General features: G+C 40.7%; 2 protein-coding genes across 5 annotated transcripts in view; one reads left to right on the top strand and one right to left on the bottom strand.

Annotated features, from left to right (window-relative positions):
- The window catches only part of LOC126295186 (uncharacterized), a 32,995-nt gene extending 21,744 nt beyond the window's left edge, over window positions 1-11,251 (bottom strand). The window contains exon 1 of one of the 3 annotated variants that reach the window (XR_007552403.1): window positions 10,340-10,418. Coding sequence is in view for 2 of the 3 variants with exons in the window: in XM_049987492.1 (XP_049843449.1) it covers window positions 10,340-10,399 (60 nt within the window). In the remaining variant the exon portion in view is untranslated. Of the gene's footprint in view, window positions 1-10,339; window positions 10,479-10,716 lie in introns of those variants that run through there. The other 2 variants (XM_049987493.1, XM_049987492.1) reach the window with 2 other exon arrangements.
- The window catches only part of LOC126295185 (39S ribosomal protein L47, mitochondrial), a 40,378-nt gene continuing 24,605 nt past the window's right edge, over window positions 10,382-26,154 (top strand). The window contains exons 1-4 of one of the 2 annotated variants that reach the window (XM_049987490.1): window positions 10,382-11,077; window positions 11,336-11,503; window positions 11,589-11,685; window positions 22,550-22,667. In XM_049987490.1, coding sequence (XP_049843447.1) covers window positions 10,956-11,077; window positions 11,336-11,503; window positions 11,589-11,685; window positions 22,550-22,667 — 505 coding nt within the window. In that variant the 5' untranslated portion in view covers window positions 10,382-10,955. The remainder of the gene's footprint in view (window positions 11,078-11,335; window positions 11,504-11,588; window positions 11,686-22,549; window positions 22,668-26,154) is intronic. The other variant, XM_049987491.1, reaches the window with a different exon arrangement.

The following is a 26,154-nucleotide window of genomic DNA, read 5'->3' as shown; positions in this document are numbered from 1 at the left end:
GGAAGAATCCTAAGGAAATGCAATCCGACAACAAAGGAAGTAGGTTACAGTACGCTTGTTCGCCCAATGCTTGAATACTGCTCAGCAGTGTGGGATCCGCACCAGGTAGGGTTGATAGAAGAGATAGAGAAGATCCAACGGAGAGCAGCGCGCTTCATTACAGGATCATTTAGTAATTGCGAAAGCGTTACGGAGATGATAGATAAACTCCAGTGGAAGACTCTGCAGGAGAGACGCTCAGTAGCTCGGTACGGGCTTTTGTTAAAGTTTCGAGAACATACCTTCACCGAAGAGTCAAGCAGTATATTGCTCCCTCCTACGTATATCTCGCGAAGAGACCTTGAGGATAAAATCAGAGAGATTAGAGCCCACACAGAAGCATACAGACAATCATCCTTTCCACGTACAATACGAGACTGGAATAGAAGGGAGAACCGATAGAGGTACTCAGGGTACCCTCCGCCACACACCGTCAGGTGGCCTGCGGAGTATGGATGTAGATGTAGATGTAGATGTAGATGTAGACCACTGCTGAAGCCCAAGCTATCCGTGATCTGAAGGCTGACCGATCCATTGTCATTCTTCCGGCAGACAAGGGTTCCACGACCGTGGTACTTGATCGTCGGGAGTATGTGGCTGATGGACTGTGTCAGCTTTCAGACAACACCACATACAAAGTTTACCAAGGTAATCCCATTCCTGATGTCCAGGAGGAGCTTCAAGAAATCTTTAGAGCCTTAGGCCCCTTACAAAACCTTTCACCTGACTCCATCAACCTCCTGACCCCACCTACACCCCTACCTCCTTCCTAAAATTCACAAACCCAATCATCCCGGCCGCCCCATTGTAGCTGGTTACCAAGCCCCCATAGAACGTATCTCTGATTACGTAAATCAACACCTTCAACCCATTACATGCAGTCTCCCATCCTCCATCAAAGACACCAACCACTTTCTCGAACGCCTGGAATCCTTACCCAATCTGTCACCCCCGGAAACCATCGTTGTAACCATTGATGCCACCTCCTTATACACAAATATTCCGCACGTCCACGGCCTCGTTGCGATGGAGCACTTCCTTCCATGCCGATCATCTGCCACCCTACCTAAAACCTCTTTCCTCATTACCTTAGCCACAACTTCTTCACTTTTGAAGGCCAGACATACCAACAATTAAAGGGAACAGCCATGGGTATCAGGATGGCCCCCTCGCACGCCAACCTATTCATGGGTTCCTTAGAGGAAGCCTTCTTGGTTACCCCGGCCTGCCAACCCAAAGTTTGGTACAGATTTATTGATGACATCTTCATGATCTGGACTCACAGTGAAGAAGAACTCCAGAATTTCCTCTCCAACCTCAACTCCTTTGGTTCCATCGGATTCACCTGGTCCTACTCCAAATCCCAAGCCACTTTCCTTGACGTTGACCTCCATCTGTCCAATGGCCAGCTTCATATGTCCGTCCACATCAAACCCACCAACAAGCAACAGTACCTCCATTATGACAGCTGCCACCCATTCCACATCAAATGGTCCCTTCCCTACAGCCTAGGTCTTCGTGGCAAACGAATCTGCTCCAGTCCGGAATCCCTGAACCATTACACCAACAACCTGAAAACAGCTTTCACATCCCGCAACTACCCTCCCAACCTGGTACAGAAGGAAATAACCAGAGCCACTTCCTCATCCCATCGAACCCAGAACCTCCCACAGAAGAACCCCAAAAATGCCCCACTTGTGACAGGATACTTTCTGGGACTGGATCAGACTCTGAATGTGGCTCTCCAGCATGGATACGACTTCCTCAAATCCTGCCTTGAAATGAGATCCATCCTTCATGAAATCCTCCCCACTCCACCAAGAGTGTCTTTCAGCCGTCTACCTAACCTTCGTAACCTCTTAGTTCATCCCAATGAAATCCCCAAACCACCTTCCCTACCCTGTGGCTCCTACCCTTGTAACCACCCCCGGTGTAAAACCTGTCCCATGCACCCTCCCACCACCACCACCACCACCACCACCACCTACTCCAGTCCTGTAACCCGGAAGGTGTACATGATCAAAGGCAGAGCCCCATGTGAAAGCACCCACGTGATTTACCAGCTGACCTGCCTACACTGTGAAGCTTTCTATGTGTGAATGATCAGCAACAAACTGTCCATTCACATGAATGGACACAGGCAGACAGTGTTTGTTGGTAATGAGGATCACCCTGTGGCTAAACATGCCTTGGTGCATGGCCAGCACATATTGGCACAGTGTTACACCGTCCGGTTTATCTGGATACTTCCCACTAACACCAACCTGTCAGCAGAACTCCGGAGATGGGAACTTGCCCTTCAGTATATCCTCTCTTCTCGTTATCCGCCAAGCCTCAACCTCCACTAATTTCAAGTTGCCGCCGCTCATACCTCACCTGTCTTTCAACAACATCTTTGCCTCTGTACTTCCGCCTCGACAGACATCTCTGCCCAAACTCTTTGCCTTTACAAATGTCTGCTTGTGTCTGTGTATGTGCGGATGGATATGTGTGTGTGTGTGTGTGTGTGTGTGTGTGTGTGTGTGTGTGTGTGTGCGCGAGTGTACACCTGTCCTTTTTTCCCCCTAAGGTAAGTCTTTCCACTCCCGGGATTGGAATGACTCCTTACCCTCTCCCTTAAAACCCACATCCTTTCGTCTTTCCCTCTCCTTCCCTCTTTCCTGAAGAAGCAACCGTTGGTTGCGAAAGCTTGAATTTGGTGTGTCTGTTTGTGTGTCTACCGACCTGCCAGCACTTTTCTTTGGTAAGTCACATCATCTTTGTTTTTAGATATATTTTTCCCACATGGATTGTTTCCCTCTATTATATGAGTAATTTATTTACATTACTATGTTAAAAATACATGATTAACTCTGGCAATATTATGAACAGTGTCTGCAAATGGGTAATGTGGCACTTTTTTTTTTTTTTTTTTTCCCCCAAATAGAGCTTTCCCATTTTTTCCTCCACAAAATTAGGGGTGTGGCGTATATTTGAGAGTGGATTATATTCAGGCCAATACAGTAGTTGCTAAACTGGTCTCTAATGATACCACAAAGCATGCGAATCCAAACAGCAGTGGCTTCCTGGCAGATTAAAACTGTGTGCCAGACCGAGACTCTAACTCTGCACCTTCGCCTTTCACGGGCAAGTGCTCTACCATCTGAGCTACCCAATCACAACTCACACTCCAACCTCACAGCTTTACTTCGTCTCCTACCTTCCAAACTTTAGAGAAGCTCTCTTGTGAACCCTACAGAACTAGCATTCCTGGAATAAAGGATATTGCGAAGAAATGGCTCAGCCACAGCCGAGGGGATGTTTCCAGAACGATATTTTCACTCTGCAGCAGAGTGTGTCGTGATGTGAGTCTTCCTGGTAGATTAAAACTGAGCATTTGCCCGCGAAAGCCAAAAGTCCTGAGTTCGAGTCTCAGTCTGGCACACAGTTTTAATCTGCCAAGAAGTCTCATATCAGCACACACCCTGTTGCAGAGTGAAAATTTCGTTCAGCTGTGGCTTCCTTCATATGAAATGTGCTGTCACATTCTGCAGTGTTACTATTACATAACCCTGCGGTACACGTTCCATTGTTTTGTTCTTTCTTGCACATAAAATACACAATGTTTTGTAACAATATTATCAGAAGGAAAGTTGCTACTCACCATATACGGAGATACTGAGTCGCAGATAGGCACAACAAAAAGATTTTCACACTTAAAGCTTTCGGCCAATGGCCTTTGTCAACAACAACAACAACCACACACACACACACACACACACACACACACACACACACACACACACGCACGCACACACGCAAACGCAACTCACACACGCGACTGCAGTCTCAGGCAACTGAAACCACACAGTTTTGTAAGAAAGATACCACAATCCTCCTTGCTGGCTGTTGTATCATATAGGCTGAAAACTAGAGGAATGTACTTCCATTCTTTCACAGCTTAAGAAAGACAGCACCTACTGCCGTTATACTACGCGATTCAAAACAAAAGAACAGATTTCAATTGCCTATCGCAGACAAACTATAGAAGATAGAAACACATTGCATCTGTCACCGAATAGAAGAAGATTCAAAGCTTTCACACAGCTGCGCTGTTAGTTTATAGCAACACGGTGACTACACCACAAGAGAAGTCAGCTTGTCTGCTGGAGTTTACGCTAAAGCAATTCACGAAGAAGCTGCCTCTGGCCAAGTAGATTTACGACGCATAAAAAATTCATGGAAGTTAGTTGCATATACAAATGGAAGGGCACTGGTCGGCCACACACGACTAATGAAAATGTCGAATGGATCCCAAATGCACTCACACGGAGTCCTCTAAAGTACACAAGACAGGGAGACCAGGAACTTCAACTTCCTCAAACAATGGAGTGTTGTGTTCTGAAATAATGTCTCTATATGGAGCCTTACCAGTTGCAGTTACTGCAGGAACTGCCTCCCAGTGACCATAAGTAAAAGTATGAATTTTGTACTTCAGTTCTCCAGGATACGGCAGAGGAAACTTTTTTCCGAATGAGTCACCTTTCTGGATGAATCGACATTTCATCTATCAGATAAAACAAACCACCATAATTAAGAATTTTGGGGTCAGCAAATTCTGGAGTAGTTGTCAGACACTGAAGTGGTTCACCGAAACTGAGTGTTTTTTGTGCTGCTTCTGTTCACTATGTTTAAGCACCTTTCTTTTTTGCAGAGGCAACTGCGACAGGAATGTCGTACCTGGATGTGCTGCAAAATTAGTTGTTTCCTTAACTTCACACAGATTCCAATGATTTCATTTTTATGCATGATGGCACCCCCCTCTCACTTTCACCTTGAGACACGGAATTATCTTAACACCATCCGACAATGTTGGATTGAAAGAGGTGGACAACAAGATCTTGTTCATTGCTTTCGGCCTCCCAGGCCACCAAACCTCATACCTTGTGATTTTCAACTGTGTCGGTACATATGAGATGTGATCAAAAGGTAATGGAATTTTTTTAATTACAAGGGTTTCATACATCTGAGTTTCACCTTTTTTTATCTTGTGGTACTCATGTTCCTGGTATTTTTGCATTTTCAGCTGTTTTGAATATTTTGTTGATTCCTGACAGTCCAAAACATTATGTGTGTTTTTGATTCGTCAGTGAATTCTCACTTTTGAAAAAGATGGCTCAAATTACACTGAATTTTGCTCGAAAATGTTAACTGTGGCTTCTGGCAAATCTGCTACGTGTAAGACGAGAGGATATGTGCGGTATAAACGTTTCGAAAAGGATCGAGAAACACCAAAGACGAAGACTGTTCTCGATGCCCTAGCACATCATTTACTGATGACAATGTGGTTAGTTGGTCAATTTAGGGAAAAGGGACCAAACAGCAAGGTCATCAGTCCCATCAAATAGGAAGGATGGAAGTCAGCCGTGCCCTTTCAAAGGAACCATGCTGGCATTTGCTTAAAGCAATTTAGGGAAATCGTGGAAAATCTAAATCAGGATGCCCAGACACAGGTTTTAACTGGACGACAATGTGGAAAAACAAAACAAAAAATTTTTCTGGCAAATCGCCGAATCACCATCTGAGAGGCTGGTGATGGTGTCAGCAAAATCCTCCGGCTCATTCCAAGCAATTTCTTTGGATGTTTTGGGCATAAAACATGTAGCAGCAAAGTTCATTATGAAACTGTTGAATTTTGATCTGAAACGATGTCGTGAAAGCGTTGAATGCAGTCGATAATGATACAGAACTTCTAAAGAAGGTTCTTACGGCTGACAAAACACGGGTATACAGGTACGACATTGAAATTGTGGCTCAGTTATCCCAATGGAAACTGCCTGAATAGCCAAGACCAGAAAAAAAATTGACAAATTCGATCACCTGTGAAGGTTCTTCTCAGTTTTCTTCAGTTACAACGAGATAGAGCATCAAGAGTTCCAGCCTCACGGTCATGTGGTCAATAAGGAATACAGCCTGAAGGTTATGCACCACTCGCACTAAGCAATCCGAAGAAAACTACCAGAATTGTGGCAGAATCACTTGTGAAAACTGCATCACAATAACACTCCTGCTGACATCTCAATGCTTGTTCATGATTTTTTGGCAAAAAAGAAAATCACCATATTGCCTCGGACACCATATTTGTTGGACATGGCCACCTGCAACTTCTTTCAACTCTCAAGCTACAGGGCAGCATGAAAGGCTATCATTTTGCTATCACTGATGATATAAAAACTGAAGAAGCTTAACACCATAACAAAAAGTTAGTTTCAGGAGTGCTTTCAAGATCTGAAAAAGTGCTGGCACAAGTAAATTGTAGCTAAGGGTGATGACTCTGATGAGGACAAAGTTGATGCTGATGAATAAATAAAGTATGTTTAAGAAAAACAAATATTTCCAGTACTTTTTGATCACATCCCACAAGACAGAGTGTTTTTCCTCCGTACAGCAGCTACTCTTCAAGAGCTGATAAATCTAATTGATGAAGCTGTTAATTCAATAAACAGAGACATATTGATTCACGTGTGGAATGAAACCGACTGTCAGTTCAATGTTTCTCACACAACGCATGGTCCTTATACTTTGTATTGAGTGAAAACCTTCCTCTATCCAGTGACATGCACAATGTGTTTCTATCTTTCATAGTTTGTCTGTAAAAAACCAATTGAAATCTGTTCTCTCTCTTTGAATCGCCCTGTATGAGACTAACTGACACAGTATTTTCTAGAATAGTAGTACTATTACTCAATGACTTGATGAGACAAAGTTTAAAAGACTGCCATATAAAGGATTAGAAAACCAAATACTGTGTTCACAGATTGATGACAACATAAAAATGGCAGAGAGACAACACTCAACAAACAAACACAGATAATGTCACTAACAATATGAAAACATAAACACAACAAAAGGCCAAGAAAAAAATCGGATCTCCAAAGGGATACGGTTTTTTTGTGGGGAATGCAAATATAGAGGAATGTTCAATACGAGTCACCGGCATTGACCGGCGACTTAGGAAATGTGCGAGAAGACTATAAGCAAGATGATGTGAGAGCCGCCATTAATGTTATGTCGCTGGCCAAAGCTGGCTACTTGTGCTGAAAATTCCTCTTGACCCAGGAATGTTCTTGTAACTAATGCCTTGAAACATATTAAAAATTTGAAAATATCAGACCACAGTTGAAAACTAGAGGTTTTCAGCAGATGTAACTGTAACTATGGAATAATAAAAGAAAACTGTCATGTTATTACCACGAACTTCACCAACTTACAACCAAACTATCATCTTCCAACATAACCTAAACCCCACACTACACTACAGATCAGTATGTCAGCATAACTTACATCAAGAAGGGGCAGTACTTTGAAGTCCTATACACAAAGGTCTAGTATAAAATACTATCTGAGCTGCTGCCCACACAGCTAAATGACGTATTGTCTAACAATACGAATGATACAGAAACAAAATCATCATCACATGTGCTAACTGCATACGTACGACCATACTTCAAAGATACATTGATGGCTAGTGGTATTCACTGCAGCTGAATATCAGTTGGCAGAGAGATAGTCCAATGCTATCACTTGTGGTTGTATCAATAAAAGATAGAACTACAGTCACAAAATACAAGGATCATGACAATGCTTTGGAAAATAGTTGCACCAACACCATCAGTGAAACATTTTCAACAAAGAAAAAATAATTTTATTTGAATTCTTCGGGCAATATGGAAGTCTCTTGATGTCTGACTGACTAATTAAGCCACTAGGTCTATATGAATTATGAATCTTTTACTTGCCTTAGAACTAAATACGACAGTTCTGCCACTTTGGATGGGACCGATACAGTGGCTTAATACAAGATACTCATTACACAGAAACATCAAATAATTGTACAATATATATGTTTAGTCCAACTTCATGCAAATATTTAAGTAAATAGCAATAATACAGACTCTCAATATGGTTATTACAAAAGCCAGAATCATAAAAACCAAACGAGAAAAATAAACTGAAGGTGCAGGGGGAGGAAAGGAAAGGAACTGATGGTCTCTTCTGCATCGGGACTTCGTGCAGAATCGGTGGTGATAAAGCAAATATGTGTGCTGGACTGGGATCTCTTGTTTACAAGACATTCATTAACCACTGTACCACTGAGACACTGTGTTTCTCGCTATCGCAAAGGCACAAACTATCTCGACATACCACCCGGTCGACCCACATTTCCACCTAGCACCACCTATCCACATTCCCCGTCCGTGTCCTCTGCGTTTGCTAATTTTTTAGGTTCCTGCCAAAGGTCGAACGTTGTCACGCATCTGCACTGAAGGTTGTGGATTTGTTGCCCATCGAGACAAATGAGTTATATGAATACGTGGTTTCTGCTCTTTCAGACATTTCCAAAAGAACAGCTACCACACATTCATATACAAGGTCTGTTAGAAAAGTATCCACCCCTTCTTTTTTCTTTTACGAACACTTAATGGATTTCAGTTTGGAGTGCTTGCCCGGACTGAGCTCAAACCTTCATGCACAACTGTGATTCCCCCCCCCCCCCCCTGTTGATAGCATAAGCTGCCAATAAGCAGCAGTCGAGTGAGGTGGTGCGTAGTGCTCATGTCCATTTTTCACTGCAAGGGAAATCACGAAATGACTGGAGAAGTGCTGTTGCATCAAATTTTGCCAGGAACTGGGTATCAGTCAGGTGGAAAACATTCAGAAGATTCAGGCGCCTTTCAGTGACAATGCTATGGGCATCGTACAGATTAACTAATGCTACAACCAGTTCACAAAAGGCTGCACATCGGTAGAGAGTGAGCCATGCTCTGGTCAGCTGTCGACGTGCCAAAATAACCACATCATTCCCAAAGTGACCACTGAAGTGACATGGCACCATCGTGTGACCACCAAGGAAAGTGCAGAAGACGTGCGCATCACCACTTTTTCGGCACAATTCATTGCAGCTGAAGATTTGTCCACGAAGAGAGTGTTGACGAAATCTGTTCCGAAGCTGCTGGTGGCGGAGCAAAAGCAATTTTGTGTTGAAGTCTCATAGGACATTCTGGACTCCACAAACAGTGACCCGACATCACAAACACCATAATCACTGATGTAGAGTCCTCAGCGTACGGGTACGACCTGGAAAGCAAATCCCAGTCGTCACAGAGGAAGCATTCCTTGTCACCCAGACCGAGAAGCCCGCCACGCATGTAGCAACGTCAAAAGTGATGACTACCCTTTTTTCGACTCCTCTGGTGTTGTATACCATAAGCACACACAATAGGATCAAAAAATCGTTAAAGAGTACTACAGGAATGTGCTCCGTCGGTGTAAGGACCAGACTTGTGGTCAACAGGAAATTGGTACTCCATCACGACAACGCTCCAGCACATTCCTCACATTTGATTCAGACTTTTTTGGTGAAAAACCAGATTCCTGTGCTTCTCATGCTTACTCTCCTTGCAACTTCATGCTGTTCCCAATGTTCGGGACACTCTTGAAAGGAAAGCGATTTCAGACAAGAGAGGACATTATGGCAGTAATGACAGCCAAGCTGAACTCCACTACAAAAGAGGCTTTTTTGACACACTTCCAACAGGAATTATCTGAGGGTTATTAGGTGTCCAATGCTCCAGACAAGCCAGTTCCCCCTCCCCAGCAAAATGTCGGATACTTTTCTAACAGACCTCGTAAGTGAAGAAGTGAATTACCCAAACATTTCTTTGATGATTTGCGATGTGAATTAAAAGTTTTTACAAGGAATGGGTTCTGAATTGGATAAATTACACATATACAGCAATAGAATACAATTTGACAATAAGTTCGCTGGACAAAAAATAAGTCACCTCCAGACACATCAGGCTAATACTTTCTAACACTGCCCCAAGCATTGGTGACAAACACAGGCTTAAGCAAGCAGAAAATAACACCAAAAACACGGAAATATGTAAGAGCATAGCACCACTGTTCAGGCACGACAAGAACCTGTAGGCTAACACATAGGCATTCAGTGGTGGTAGATCGCATGACCACTTGGCTCCAGACACAAACCATTTAGAGCACTGCAAAGTGGCAAACTGCTCTTTTACAAGAGTAACATTTTGTCCAGTGGCGTTGCCTCGGTTACACAAAGAATGGAAAAATATGTCTAACGTCTACACACAAGAGTATAAATAACAGTATAAAGGCTAGCTATTTATGCTCTTCACGTCAATGGTATATCATCGGCATCAAACTTCTCCAAGAAACATCGACAACTATACGTATTTTTGACAGTCCCCGACCTCCTGCGGCACACTAAAACAAAGCGCAATTTACCTACCGGTTCTTCTCCCAATAGTACAGAGTTGATCAGGTACATAAAATCATCGAACGGTGTCATTCTTGCTTGTTCACGTGCTCCTTTCTACGTCTTTAAAAATTGCATTGTAGATGCTTCCACATAATTATCGTGCTGTATGCTGAAATTAAGATGGGGTTGTAGCGGCTAATCGATTAACTACGAAACAATGCTACAAGAGTCAAAAAATGTTGTAGATATACAAAGAGCAATGTTCTTTAAAAAAAATTTAACCGTTCTGCTCAGAATGCAGATTTGGTGAAATGTAGCCGCAAAACATTCTATAAAATTTATGTGAAGCATACCGGCATTTAAACACATATATACAGTACGATTAGAGGATAAAATGCTTGACTCACCATGAGAATAGTTATGAATAACGTTCATTGCAGTGTAAAACGTGTAATTCCGTGGCTCTAGCGGTCGTTACATTTCCATTCGTCTTGTTCTCACAGAATCATAGGCATTTAAATTTCCCTTTCTATCTAATACATTTCAAAGATAGCTCTCGAAGATACTCTATCACCGGCTTTTCGAGATAGAAGTGTTTACTTGTTTTGAGAGCCAAACTACGAAGAGGCAAGTGATTAGCATTAGAATGTTTAACATAACGAGGATTGCGAGCACTACCTGTTCTTCGAGCGCCATAACAAAAATGTTCTCATCTTTAACGATCGCTACAAGTGGCAAACCCCCTCCTAGCAGTTGTTTTAAAGCAAGGTTTGTGAACATAACCTATAGTTCAGTTACTGTTTACTGCCTGCTACACCCCTTACTTGTTACCGCTAACAAACATTAAGTGTGGGGAGTTTCTGAGCCCCACGGCCCGTAAATTAAGCTGAAATATCGTGCAGATGCTGTGCACGTAACAGTGAAAAGAATGATTGCTACCTCAAACTCGGGAACCTCTGTCGCACGAAATAATATTTTTTGTTGGAAACAAGTCTGTGTAATTTGACTTTATCTTTTAATGCATAGCACGCTGAAATGCCAAACTGCCGGCCTGCAAACAACACCTGTGAGGAACGATCTGATGGAGTTTTTTGACAAGAAGGAAAATTGGGGTGAAAATCAAGTGAGAGTCGGAAGAGCATGGAGGAAAGAGGAACTGCGAATAAAGAGCAACACCGATCTGCATAAGTTATGGTAAATTCATGAACAGTACTGTCAGTTTATAGAGAGAAAACCTTGTGAAATAGACGCACATAGCCTGATTAAATTTATGTAACAGGTTTGTTCTGCTGAAAGAACGCAACATGCTACTTACAATGGAACATGAATCTAAGGAGCAAACAAAACTCTTTCCAAATCCGGAAAGGATAGACAAGGTACGTATTTTCCTCTTTATGTTGCAACTCCTAGCACATCATATTAACTGCTACAGACGTAGTAGTACTGAACTAAATGCAGCAGTAGTAACAGCAAGTGTAATGTTAGAGAAAATTTGATGTATTGCCATTCATTAGTGAGGAAGTAAAGCCAGGTCTGTAGGCCTCCTTAATTTATCAGTGAGCACTGACTTGTGGAATCAGAATGTAAATAGCACAAACAAATTGAGTACCTGGACATGGTGAATGAGTACACAGTGTCAGAAATGAGCTGATCATTCTAGGGTGGCTATGTATGCTAGTAGCAGCTTCATTGTTGAGGACGTAAAGCTAAAGAAGAGCTGTGTTGGTAGATCATAGTTGAATGCTTTGGAACCATTAGTTTTAAATAAAAATTTAAGTGAGGCAACCATTCCCCAGATGGTGATTGAAAATGTCACCTTGTGGATGTAATATTGCCTCAGCTACCTAGTACAGTATCAAAAATTATTATACACAATGACTAAAGTGCGCATTTAGATCAAAAAATATGAAAGAGTGAGTTAATGAATTTGATGAGCACATTAGAACCGTTTGTTGTAGATTACCAGCCAAGTGGAGATTATGTCTCTCTTGACATTGTCAAGGCAAGTCAAATGGAATCAGTGATTGCATGTTATTGTGCATGAATTACAGAACTGGGTGCAAAACCAGTTAGTAATTTTAGCATTGTGAAGACTTGTGTGGTTAAAACCATAATAATTAAAAATGAGAAAGTGGAGATGGTAAATGCCTTTAAGTAGCAACAAGAAGAGTGAACAATAGCTGATTGAAATTAATATGTATTGTCCTTCAAATCGAATTTGATTATTTTCCATACTGGTAGTGAAGTAGTTGTAATTATTTACAGGCAAGAATGATCATGGCAGTTAAATTGAAAAGGCAGTGCGAGGGAGAGACATCCTATTACATATGAGTCAACCCTAACATTTACTTATTCCACAGACTGTTACTGAAAATTTCAACCCGTAGATGGAGTGTCCCTCAGTTACCAGATGCAACAAGTGTAAAAAATTATAATGAGCAGTGGCTAATGTGTGCTTTTAGGTCAGAAAGTAAGGTGGAGTGTGTTCATGAATTTGATAAGCACATTTGGACTGTTTGTTGCATTTTTTTATCCATCTAGAGGTGATGTGTGTCTGGACATTATCACTTGTTTAAATACTTGGGATTTCAGCAACCCTAACAGAAGTGGGTAAAATTAAATTTCTTTATCAACCAAAGCATTCACTTCCAACATTAATTGAGTGGTTTTACATTGTAAACAATGTATTTCTATTTACATCCATTGGCAAAAACATGTTGTTGTTGTTGTTTGGTTATTTAGAAGTGACACAAGTTTTCCATAGAAACTTGTCTGGTACGACAGAGATATTTAAATGTGAATGAAGTTATTAGATAAAACTGTTCACAATGCAAAACGTTAACAGTCTGCCCTATTTAATAACTTAGACGTTCTCATATTTTTTCACAACTATCTTAGTTGAGCAGCAGATGATGATGATGATGATAAATCTTCAAGCTGATTTTCTGTATCTTCTCTTGAACGGTAATTTCATTAGCTGTAACTACTTCCCAAACAAAAAAGTGTCTGAGACAAATGTTTTGTACGTCGGTGAAGTTCACGAGTGAGTGTGAGTCTAACAACAGCTTTTAATTCATCCAGACCATTTCTCGTGCTGCTTTACTAATCACTACATCTTCAGCTTCTGTAGTAGAGATTGCAACTGAAGTTTGTCACAGACTCGTCCAATTCACAGGTCCACTGAAGTACAGACAGAGAACACTGGAGATACATCGTCCAGTCCCTAAATCACCTCAGTAATTGGCATCACTATACATTCAAAAATGCCTTTATCCTCTCTGCATTTATAAATAAGTCCATGTGCCTTTAAAATAGCAAAATATTGTGTTTACCCTTATTACATCATGCTCTGTTGGATTTTCAAGACATGTAGATACTACTCCAATAGCATATGCTGTGTCTGGTTTTGTCCCACGCATTATGTACATCACATAAGTGAATCTCATATTCCAGTGGGGTGCCTGTTTCAGGCAATATGAGCTTTTCATTAATTGACATACTTCTCCGGAACCACCATTATACCTTCAGGTAGTGTCATAAATATTATTTCCTTCATGTCACTGTGAAGAAAGGCACTAGTCACATCTATTTATGCAATGTTGATCTTCTCTTTGGTGCAATGCTGAGTAATGTTCAAATAGTCTACAAGTTTGCCACAGGGCTGAAGCTTTGTTCATAATCAGTACCTTTCTTTTGAGAAAGTCCTTTGATAACCAGTCTTGCTTTGACTCTGTCATCCAATCCATCAGCATTTGTCTTCAGTTTTCAGATCCACTTACATGGAATTGCCCTCTTTCCAAGTGGTAAATCTTCCAAAATCCAATTTCCATTTTCTTGATGTTCCACCATTTCTTGATACATTGCTGCTTTCGTCAAAGGTCATTAAGTGCATTACACAGTCTTGAAGTCTTTTGGTCATTTTTCCGTTAAACGTTCATGCAGTTGTAGCTGAATTCTTCCATTATCAGATTGTTCTAAACTCTCTTTGGTTTCATCCTGTAAATTGTTGTAATTATCAAACTCATTTCCTCTTGGAAAACTAAATTTCACTTTGCTCTTAATTTTGTCTGACTCTTGAGACTTCCGAGGGATATCAAGATCCACAAGAACTACTGGACTTTACTTTTGCATAATTTTCTCATCAAAGATAACATCCTGTGATCTCGTTAACTCATGATTTTCCTCACACCTGATCTGATAACCATGATCATGATCATAGCCAATCACAATTCCTTTTACTGCTTTTCCATCGATTTTCACCCTTAATTGTTTCTTCTTTGTGTGTGAGGAATGTTTCCTGAAAGTTTGGCCGTACCTTTTTGTAACACCCCGTATAGCCCATATAGTAACGTTTGGCGACTGAAGGGTTTTTCAAAGGCCTGTTCAGGATTCGTCACACTCCAGTAGCGGCAATTTTGCTTACTAATGTGACCGTTCAGGTGAAAATGAGCCTTGTCAGAAAACAAGGTATTGTTAAATCGAGGGCACTCATTCACGTTATTAGCGAACTGCAGCCCATGTGCGGCACCCTGAGGCCTTAATTCTTGCACCAATTGGATTCTGTAAGGGTGCAGCTTAAAATCTTTGTGCAGAATTTGGTGCAATGCCGATTTATGCACATTTAAAGAATTGGCATGCTTAGAAATGAAGATGTGTACAGACTGACTTACTCTCCCCACAGATTCACCTGTTCTTAATGACCTCAGTCACCAGTTTCGGTTTGGTTAGTGTCGTACTGGTCTCAGTATCGACCCACTTCTGGATAAGGGGAACACTCTGAGCATCATTTACGTAATGCCATCCGCAATCACTGCAAATTTCCTCTGTGCTACAGCTGCTGAATCACTGTTGTTGTACAATTTCTGCACACAGAATACACGGTCTGCTCCTGAGAAGTGCTCCATTTTAAACAAATTCCTAAAGGCCGAGTGAGAAGTGAACGTACCCTCACTCTCCTACGGTTTGTTGTAGCTGCACAGATAGATCCTCAAATATAAACTTTCATTTGAGACAAACAGTAGTTCTGGAACAGGTAAATTTCATCTCAAACAGCTTCCTGATAGTTGCAGTAATGTGGTCGATTGACCTGAAGAAATGGTTGTTTGATTGCCGTGTTGCACATCATCAGATAGACCTCTGTAGTGCAAAGCAATTTCACTCTTTACTGTTCTTGTTTCAGGAACGGAAACTCGGCTTTAATTTCATCTGCAAATATGTGCTTTCTTTTTAGCAATTATGTGAAAGGTTTGCATTATATCACACAAGTAATGTAACATGTGACTCTGAGGGTCTAAAAAACCACTTCTAAATGTAGCGACTTAAAGCAGAAGTGACAAACTGCTAGCCGTGTGAAATCATTATGTAGTACTGACCAGAGAACTTAAAAAAAATCCTGCCTCATTTGGTTTAATCAAAGAGCGTATTTGATTCATTCTTTGGGTATGATCACACTTGTTCTCCATTTAGTTATGCTATACATTATTTAAAAATGTGCTATTTAAAAATGAATAGGACAATTAATGAAATATGGTACAACATACATACTGTATGTATTTTGTAGGGACAATGGGACTCTTAGCTAAATAAGGGACGATCCCCTAAAATAGGACTTCCGGTCACCGTAACCTAGAATGCAATAAGTTTACATCACACTTTTTACTTCTATAATGGCAGTACTTTCAAACAGCAACAATTGTGGAAACTCACATTTTACGAGAAGTAACTATTAATTTTAATTGAAGAGAAAATGTGAAATACTGACAGAAGTCAAATGTCTGCACAAGACGGCACCCGTGTTCTGTCTGTGATGGTAAGTGCAAGAGGGTCGACTATTCTTATAAATCTTCACCACAGTTCTTTGTAAATGCTCCTGCCAAGAGGTAAATGTGTTCTTTGATATGTGACACTACTGCCTCTCTATCTACCTTAATGAAAATTTAAATCTTTCTACTTGTTTCTGTTGTCATTTCTATTTAGAAAATCATTGTTGCAACAGTTGATTCATGGTCAATGTTACCAGTTTCAACAGGACACTCTCGAAAAAGTCAGTTTTATTTGTTTCCATTAGATTTAAGACATTTCCAACATGTGTGGACTTCCAAATTACCTGTTCTTAGTAGTATTCGTACAAAGCATTCAGTATTGTTTCGCCAGATGTTTTTTCGTACTTCCTACTCAAAAAATTGTAATTATCCCTGTCAGTTGATGTATGCTGATGTCTCATCTAGTGACTCCTATATGATGGGGGAAAATACATGTTAGCAACTTCGCGGTTTTGGTTATATCTGGGGGTGAGTCTATCGATTGATAAAAAGGCCCAGTTAAAAATTTATACTCACCCTTAATAATGAGTCTTATCCAAACAATCTTACGTGAAATTCTAATTTTTCTTTCATTGCCGACAGCATTATCTACATCTGCATACGTATACTGCAGACCACCGTACCGTGGATGGCAGAGGGTACCTTGGGCAACTTCTAGTCCTTTCCTCTCCTGTAGAGGGAAAAGTGACTGTCTAAAAGCCTCCAAATGAGCTCCAATTTCTCACATCTTGCCTTCACAGTCCTTATCTTCATCTACATCCATACTCCGCAACCCACCTGACGGTGTGTGGCGGAGGGTACCTTGAGTACCTCTATCGGTTCTCCCTTCTGTTCCAGTCTCGTATTGTTTTTGGAAAGAATGATTGTCAGTATGCTTCTGTGTGGGCTCTACTCTCTCTGATTTTATCCTAACGGTCTCTCCGCGAGATATATGTAGGAGGGAGCAATATACTGCTCAACTCTTCGGAGAAGGTATGTTCTCAGAACTTCAACAAAAGCCCATACCGAGCTACTTAGCATCTCTCCTGCAGTCTTCCACTGGAGTTTATCTATCATCTCTGTAACGCTTTCGCAATTACTAAATGATCCTGTAACGAAGCGTGTTGCTCTCTGTTGGATCTTCTCTATCCATTCTATCAACATATCTGGTACGGATCCCACAGAGCTGAGCAGTATTCGAGCAGCGGGCGAACAAGCGTACTGTAACCTACTTCCTTTGTTTTCGGATTGTATTTCCTTTGGATTCTTCCAATGAATCTCAGTCTGGCATCTGCTTTACCGACAATCAACTTTATACGATCATTCCATTTCAAAACAGTCCTAATGTGTACTCCCAGGTAATTTATCGGATTAACTGCTTCCAGATGCTGACCTGCTATATTGTAGCTAAATGATAAGGGATCTATCTTTGTATGTATTCACAGCACATTACACTTGTCTACATTGAGATTCAATTGCCCTTTCCTGCACCGTGCGTCAATTCGCTGCAGATCCTCGTGCATTTCAGTACAATTTTCCATTGTTACATTTCAGTACAATTTTCCATTGTTACAACCTCTCGATGTACCACAGCATCATCCGCAAAAAGCTTACTGAACTTCTGATGTCATTCACAAGGTCATTTATGTATATAGTGAATAGCAACGGTCCTACGACACTCCTCTGCGGCACACCTGAAATCCCTCTTACTTTAGAAGACTTCTCTCCATTGAGAATGACATGTTGCGTTCTGTTATCTAGGAACTCTTCAATCCAATCACACAATTGGTCTGATAGTCCATATGCTCTTACTTTGTACATTAAATGACTGGGGAAATGTATCGAATGTCTTGCGGAAGTCGAGAAACACGGCATCTAGCTGGGAACCCTGGCCCTGTGAGTCTCGTGGACAAATAGCGCGAGCTGGGTTTCACACGACCGTTAACCCATGCTCATTCCTACAGAGTAGATTTCTAGTCTCCAGATAAGTCATTATACTCGAACATAATACGTGTTCCAAAATTCTACAACTGATAGACGTTAGAGATATAGGTCTATAGTTCTGCACATTTGTTCGACGTCCCTTCTTGAAAACAGGAATGACCCGTGCCCTTTTCCAATCCTTTGGAATGCTACGCTCTTCTAGAGACCTACGGTAGACCGCTGCAAGAAGGGGGGGGCAAGTTCCTTCGCGTACTCTGTGTAAAATCGAACTGGTATGCCATCAGGTCCAGCGGCCTTTCCTCTTTTGAGCGATTTTAATTGTTTCTCTATCCCTCTGTCGTCTACTTCGATATCTACCATTTTGTCATCTGTGCGACAATCTAGAGAAGGAACTACAGTGCAGTCTTCTTCTGTGAAACAGCTTTGGAAAAAGACATTTAGTATTTCGCCCTTCAGTCTGTCGTCCTCTGTTTCAGTACCATTTCGGTCACAGAGTGTCTGGACATTTTGTTTTGATCCACCTACCACTTTGACATTTGCAAAATGTACTTTGGTGACATTTGCAAAATGTACTTTGGTGGCAGTAGAATTGTTCTGCAGTCAGCCTCAAATGCCGGTTCTCTAAATTTGTGCAATACGGCCTTTCAGAATGAGCACCCATTTGAGTCTCCATAATACTTATATGCTGATCAGACCTACTGGCAACAAATCTAGCAGCATGCTACTGAATTGCTTGGATGTCTTCCTTTAAGCCGTCCTGGTGTGGATCCCAAACACTTGGAACAGTACTCGCAGATGCGTCACACTAATATTCTATACGCCATCTCCTCTATGGATGAGCTACACTGTACACTTTTCCAAAATTCTCCCATTAAAACAAAGTTGAGTATTCGGCATTCCTACTACATTCTGTTTTGTACCATTTTGCGATGTTACGCGTAGGTATTTAATTGAAGTGACTGTGTGAAGCAGCACTCTACTTATGCTGTATTTGAATGTTATAGGGCTATTTCTTCTACTCATCCACATGTACTAACATTTGTCTATGTTTAGAGCAAGTTGTCATTCATCACAGCAACTAGAAATTTTGCTTAAGTTGTCATATATATTCTTACAGTCACTCGATGACAACACTTTCCTGTACACTGCATCATCATCAGCAAACAGCTGTAAACTGCTGCTCACCCAGCCCATCGCGTCACTTACATACATAGAGAATAAAAGCGGTCCTATCCTGACAATTATCTTGTCTGTGATAAATACTCGGAGGAAGATCAGTTTTATGAATTTTGAGTAGGTCATAAAGTCTAGAGCACAAAGCTTCAGTCTTCAGTAAAGCACTTTTTTCTTCTTTTCAAATAGAAGTAGATGACTTTATCAGAATACATAGCTAAAGGAACAAAAAAGTCTCTTGTGGGCTAGGAAAAATAGACAAATTGCCTCTAGGAGAGCATGGTCTTCAGTCAGGAAGTCACCAAGTGAAGTTTTATAAAACAAAATTTTTGTGTGCGATGATGAACTATTATCCACGGCTATGTAGAGAAGCCATTGAAATGCATAAGCATAGGGGTAAGTTTAACAGGAAAGAAGAGACCATGAAAATTAGCGATGTATGGACAGTGGCTCATCAGAATTGCTAAGCACCTTGGTCACCCCTCCCCCCCCCCCCCCCCCCCAGGTGACAATAAATGGTTAAGTTCTATCTTCGACAAGGATCTTCTCTGCTTATTACATGTAACTCTGGCCACATCTGTTTTCTGCAATATATATTTCACTATCATATGTCCGACCTGTCATCGGCAAGAAGATGCACAGCGCAGTTCTGGACAAAACATTAGGAACAGAAGAGTTTTGTGGACCACAACCTTACACTCTGGATGGTTTACTGGCAACAGTGTCATCCAATCGTGAAAGCCTTAGTTCTGTCATATGTGTTCATTCCAATTTTAAGTTATTTGCAACTATAATCCCTAAGTATTTAGTTGAATTGAGAGCCTTTAGATTTGTGTGACAGAAGTCTAATGGATTTCTGTTATCACTCGTGTGAATGACAGAAGACTTTTCATTATTTGGAGTTAATTACCACTTTTCACAACTCGTGTAATTCATTTTGCAATTGCCTTAGCTCTTGTGATAACTTTACTAGACAGTAATGACAGCCTCATAAGCAAACAGTTTGAGAGATCTGTTCAGTTTGTCTCCTAAATCATTAACAAAGATCGGGAACAGCAGAGGGTGTACATTATTTCTTTGGGAAATACCAGATGTCAATTCTGTTTTACTAAATGATTTTCCATCGGTTACTATGAACTGAGCTTTCTGACAGGAAATCCCAAATCCAGTCACACAATTGAGATGACACTCTGTAAGCATACGGTTTGATTAGAAGCCTCTTGTGAGGAATGGTGTCAAAAGCTTTCTGGAAATATGGAATTCATTCGAGATCCCTTGTTGATAGCACTCATTATTTGATGTGAATAAAGAGCTGGTTGTGTGTCACAAGAATTATATTTTCTGGATCTGTGCTAACTGTGTGTCAATAGATTGTTTTCATTTTGATAATTCATAAAGTTTGAACACAGTATGAGGGGCTACTCAGAGAAACCAAACTTATTTTCTTAACTTATTTATTCATGTTTTCATGATGATGATGCATGTTTTCAGCACAAACCTTCAATACCCTTCAAAGTACTCTCCATTTTCACTAATACACTCATCAAATATTTTATTGCATTTTTTAAAACATTGTTTAAATTCATCTTCTTTGATGCTTGACAGCACCTCCATCATCACCATAGTCCCCCCCCCCCCCCAAAAAAAAAAAAAATCTCTGCAAAACCAGCAAAATGCTTTCCTTTCAGGTCTCTTTTCATTCTAGGAAACAAAACAAAAAGGTTGGGTTAGTATGGGGGTTGTGGAAGAGGGGTCATACCATTTTTGGTCATCTATTGTCACGCAGACGGGGCTATGTGAGCAGGGTTATTATCAGGATGGGAAAACCAGTCACTGAACTACCACAAATCAGGCTGCTTCTGCAGCATACTGTTGACCAGTCTTTTCAAAATTTCCAAGTAAAATCCTGGTTAACTATCTTGACTTTTGTACAAACTGGTTGGATTGGCATTGTTTTAATGTTAATTTCACATGATGGGCTTTCTCGGGGGTGGGGGATTTGAAGTCTTCCACTAGCGTAATTGTTACATTGATTCAGGATTTGAAGCGTAACACCAAGTTTCGTCACCTGCGATTATTTTTAAAATAAGCTTTGGCTCATTTTAGGACTCTTCTTTCAAAGCACAGCATACATCTGTCTAACCTTGTTTTTGTTCAGCACTCGTGGCACAAATTTGGTAGCCACTCCTAGCATTCCCAATTCTTCTGTCACAATTCACTGCACCAAACGCCAAGTCAATTGTGGCAGTCCATAATTTCTTCAGTGGTCCGTCGTCAATCTTTGTTGGTGATTGCATGAATATTTTTAACATTTTCACTTGTTCATGCTGTGGAAATGATGACTAGGATGAGGTTTGTCATCAGTTGACATTTCATCATTTTTGAAATGGGAAAATCACTCAAATACCCAAGTTTTCGCCATAACATCAACCTTATATGCCTTATTTAACATTTCAAGAGATTTCTGCTACACTTTTTTCTGAGTAAAAAGCAGTAATTTCACAGCTGTACACTGTTCACGAAAATCAGCTATTGCAGAAACAACATTTGCACAAAACAGTTGTCATTAGAAACTGTGTTAAAACTAGTCGTGTCCTCCTTCACTGACAGCATTCAGTTGACTGGAATGTTTATTCTGTGTGCTCCTAGTGGAAAAACGCAGTATTGCGAAAGCTCTGTTTGCCAAAAATTAATTTTGGTTTCTTTTGGGTATGCCATTGTATATGTTCCAGAACCCTACTGCAAATTGACGTCACTGATGTGGGTCTGTAATTCAGCAGATTACTCCTACTTCCTTTCTTGATCATTGGTGTGACTTGTGCAACTTTCCAGTCTTCAGGTGCGGATTTCTTTGTAGAGAGAATGGTTGTATATGACTGCTAAATATGGAGCTGTTGTATCAGCATACAATGAAAGGAGTCTTATTGGTATATAATATGTAGTGGAAGGCTTGCCTCGGCTAAGTAATTTAAGCTGCTTCACTACACCGAGGATATCTTTTTCTAAGTTACCATGATGGCAGCTGTTCTTGGTTTGAGTTTTGGAATGTGTGTCCCAGAATTACATGTGTGTAGTTCAAATAAACAAGAAAATTATTGCATAATTTTATTTATTTGAGGTGGTAATTAAAACTTTGTTTACCTGTTCAATTAATACATGTGGCCTTTCCTTGCTACTCTCTCTCTCTCTCTCTCTCTCTCTCTCTCTCAGGTCTGTCAGGAATTCTTTATTTAAAAGAGCTTTGCGGCTCTCGATAGCTTATGTCTTCTACTAATAAGAGGGCTACAGTTATTTGAGAATCTTGTTGCATTTTACTTTGCAGGTGAAAGAGAGTATGGCAAATCTGGAAGAGGTGGTGAGAGAGAGGAATAGAGCATACTTTGAACTGGAAACTGGAGAAGATGGGGAGAGGCCTTGGAAGATGCAAACCAATCCCCTCGGTATGTACATTCATTCATTCATTCGTTGATTCACTAACAACACACTCGTTGTGTTTTGTATATCCAGTGATGGAGAACCTTCAGGGGTGAGGAATGATTCAAGCAATACTTTAGAAGAGGAGCAAACTTCAGAAACTTAATCTGTGTATTAACAATAAATTATCACTTCATGTCTTAATACAATATGTGTTAACACTAACTAAATGCAATGTAGCAAATGTAGTGAGCACAATGAATTAATGTGCAGTTTTTGGTGTGAGGCAGAGAGTAAAAGTCTAGAATAGCCATAGCGCCGTGCTTACGTGTTTTGTGCAGGAATGTTGTCAGTGCTTTCCACGAGGCACAGTGGGAACAAAAGAAAGCATCTCAGCTGTTTGTGTTTTGCAGCCAATGAGAGAGCAGCAGGTAGATGACGTATTTTGAAGTAATACATTCAGAAGAAAGGGTGAAACATTGCAGTAAATGAGGATTATAAATTTACTTGTGCTCCTCATTTGAATCTCAGCCATTTAAACTGTACAAGTATCTGCAAACCAAGGACAGCAGAGCAGCCTGTGATATATTTTTTTAAAAAAAAGAATAAAATATTTCTCTGCTTGAGCACACTGAGTAAGTGGCTCAATACTTTTTAATTAATTCTTGGGAGAAGGTAGGTGCATCAATGTTAACTAGTGTATCAAATATTTGACTCTTCTTAGTAAGCATTGATCCACTTACTCAAAGTGGCGACGGCTTTAGCTGCACTTCCAGACAATTCCATCCTCACAAGACTTTGACTTTTTAAGAGTCATTTCACCGTCACATTTGACACATTTTAATGTCTTTGCAATTAATCTGTAAGACAAGCTCCAATGGACAATGTCAGCATACAGAACTAAATCATTTAAATCGGTCGACTCACTGCCATAATCGCAAAATATTTCCCTCGAAACTTGATAATACGCTGAAAAACAACAAATGACATAAGTTTAAATTTTGGTGCTGGAAATACGTTGCCTCTGTTCTCGCCTCTCATTTATCTAGACATTAGCCAGGCAGTTGTAGATTCCACATTTATCCACGATACTTTGACGTCTGACTCGGCCATCTCCTTGAGGTGCTGCAAGCTGTGTTCTTACGTCGACTCACTGCCTGGGCATCTGCCAGACAGTGAAGTACTGTTAGCTCTGCAGTCAACAGTTGGGCTTTCTTCTTTGCTAACCGCTGCTGTTATCCAGCCAGTGTTTCCGGACTGGTACATTACTTCTCCAATTTCACCGAGAACTAACTGTACCTATTCATAGCCTATTGTTGTGTTGGGATCGCCACTCCGAAAAGCATTTTAAAGCTTTGTCGACACCCCTCTCGGAAGTAAAGAAATTGCCTCAGACAGCAATTAGAGACTCTTCACTTGATTGTGCTATTCTCAGTATTGAGGCATCTGGAACTGTTGGCAGGTGCCTCTTATTCACGTACAACGTATTTGGAAATTCCCATTACAAACTTATATCATTTGTAGAGGGGGGTGAATACATAATATTTAGAAGAGGAATCCATGTTCGGAAACATAGCATTTCCATACTGTGACAGTTTCAATTGAGACGTGTAACACATCCACGTCTGCTGAGGAAAGAGAAAAGTCTCGGAGTTGCTTGTCCTGATATGCAACAGGGTGGACAGGATGATATGTTTTACATCAGACAGTCACCTAATGTTGTTCAGTGTCTACCTTGCTGCAAGACATATTCAATGCCTGTATGTCTCTGATACAGTACATACGACTCGGTACACTTTTTGGAATACACGGATGTGCTTTTTGTGTACGACGAAGCTTGAGGTAATAACGGAATAACTGCTAGTCGGCTGTATCGCGAACATTTTCTATAACGTAGCATGCTATTGCACAAACTGTCTGCCTGAGTTAAGCAGCAGTTCCGAGAAACAGGTACCTTCACCGTGAGGAGGCAGGACTGTGGTGTCCGACGACAATGCCGCGTGCCTGAATTTGAAGATGATGCACTGCTTTACGTTGAAGAGAACCTGTCAGTGGAACAATTACACTTGCAGTGGGTGTCATGTTACAGTATCGTCTGGGATATTCTGTGTGAGCAACAGTTACATTTGTACCACTTACAGAGGGTACACAGTATAGGTCCAACCAATTTTCTACAACATGTTGCCCACTGTCTGTGGTTCCTGCACCATAGCATTGACACAGCCCCGTTTCTGCATCGAATTCTGTTCACAGGTGAATGTAAGTTCTCTAGGGACTGTGTTTTGAATCCATGAAACAGCCATATTTGGACAGATAAAAACCTTTGTGCCACACATGTTCAGGGATTTTGGTACTGATTTGATATTTATGTGTGTGGAGGTATTCCGGACAGTCATGTCATTGCTGCATACCTTCTTCCACTCGAGCTAACTGGTCCTACACACTTGATCTTCCTAAAAAAAAAAACAGTGAGCCGTTCATGAAAGATGTGCCACTGAATGTCCATCAGGAAATATGGTTTTAGTGTGATGTGCACCACCTCACTTCTCACACGCAATTCGGAGACGTCTAAACAGATAATATGGCAATATATGGATATGCTGAGGTGGTCCGACCGTGTCGCGGCCACAGACACCTGTGGACTACTTCTTGTGGGGTCATATGCAGAGTTTAAGTTAAGAGAATCCTGTAGAGACAGAGTTCTCACCACTACACTAGAAACCTGTTTGAATGGAGAGTGTGTACCATAACATACTTCACAGATACATCATCTGTAACAATGTTGGTGGTCATCACACGAACCGCCATTTTAATGCGTCAGTACTGTTAAGTACATGACATAGCTCCATGCAGTATATCAAATCAGAATTTCAAAGCAGTGCGTTCAGTTAACAATATAAATACTGCAAACTTTAGGGAAAGCCTAAAGCAGCTAGACTGGGATAAAGTGTATATGGAACCCGATGCAAACTTGAAATATAAACTATTTCATGATACATTTTTAAGGGTATTTGAAAATTGTTTTCCCAAGAAAATAGTTAAACATAATTCCAAGAAAACATATAAAAAACCTTGGCTAACTAAAGGAATAAGAATATCTTGCAACTGTAAAAGAGAACTGTATCTAACAGCAAGAGGGAGTACTGACCCCAAAATTGTTCAATATTATAAAAACTATTGTGCGATACTAAGAAAAGTTATTAAAAAGTCCAGAAGTATGTGTATCATGTCTGAGATCAGCAACTCTGATAATAAAATTAAAGCAATTTGGAATATTATTGAAAGGGTAACAGGGCAACCAAGAGCACAGGAAGACTTTAGTGCTATGAAACTGAATGACAAGTGTACTAACAAACAATCAGAAATTGGAAATATTTTCAATAATCATTTTTTAAATGTTGTGGAGAAAATAGGATCTAGATCTTCACTAGAAGAGGCAAGGCTTCTAATAGAAGAGGCCATACTTGCGAAGTTTGAAACAACTGTATTTCCACCAACCTCTCCCTCTGAAAT

Source organism: Schistocerca gregaria, chromosome 11, assembly GCF_023897955.1.
Source record: "Schistocerca gregaria isolate iqSchGreg1 chromosome 11, iqSchGreg1.2, whole genome shotgun sequence".
NCBI classification, from domain to species: domain Eukaryota; kingdom Metazoa; phylum Arthropoda; class Insecta; order Orthoptera; family Acrididae; genus Schistocerca; species Schistocerca gregaria.
Note: the sequence above shows the minus strand (reverse complement) of the source record. Positions and strands in the feature narration are given on the sequence as shown.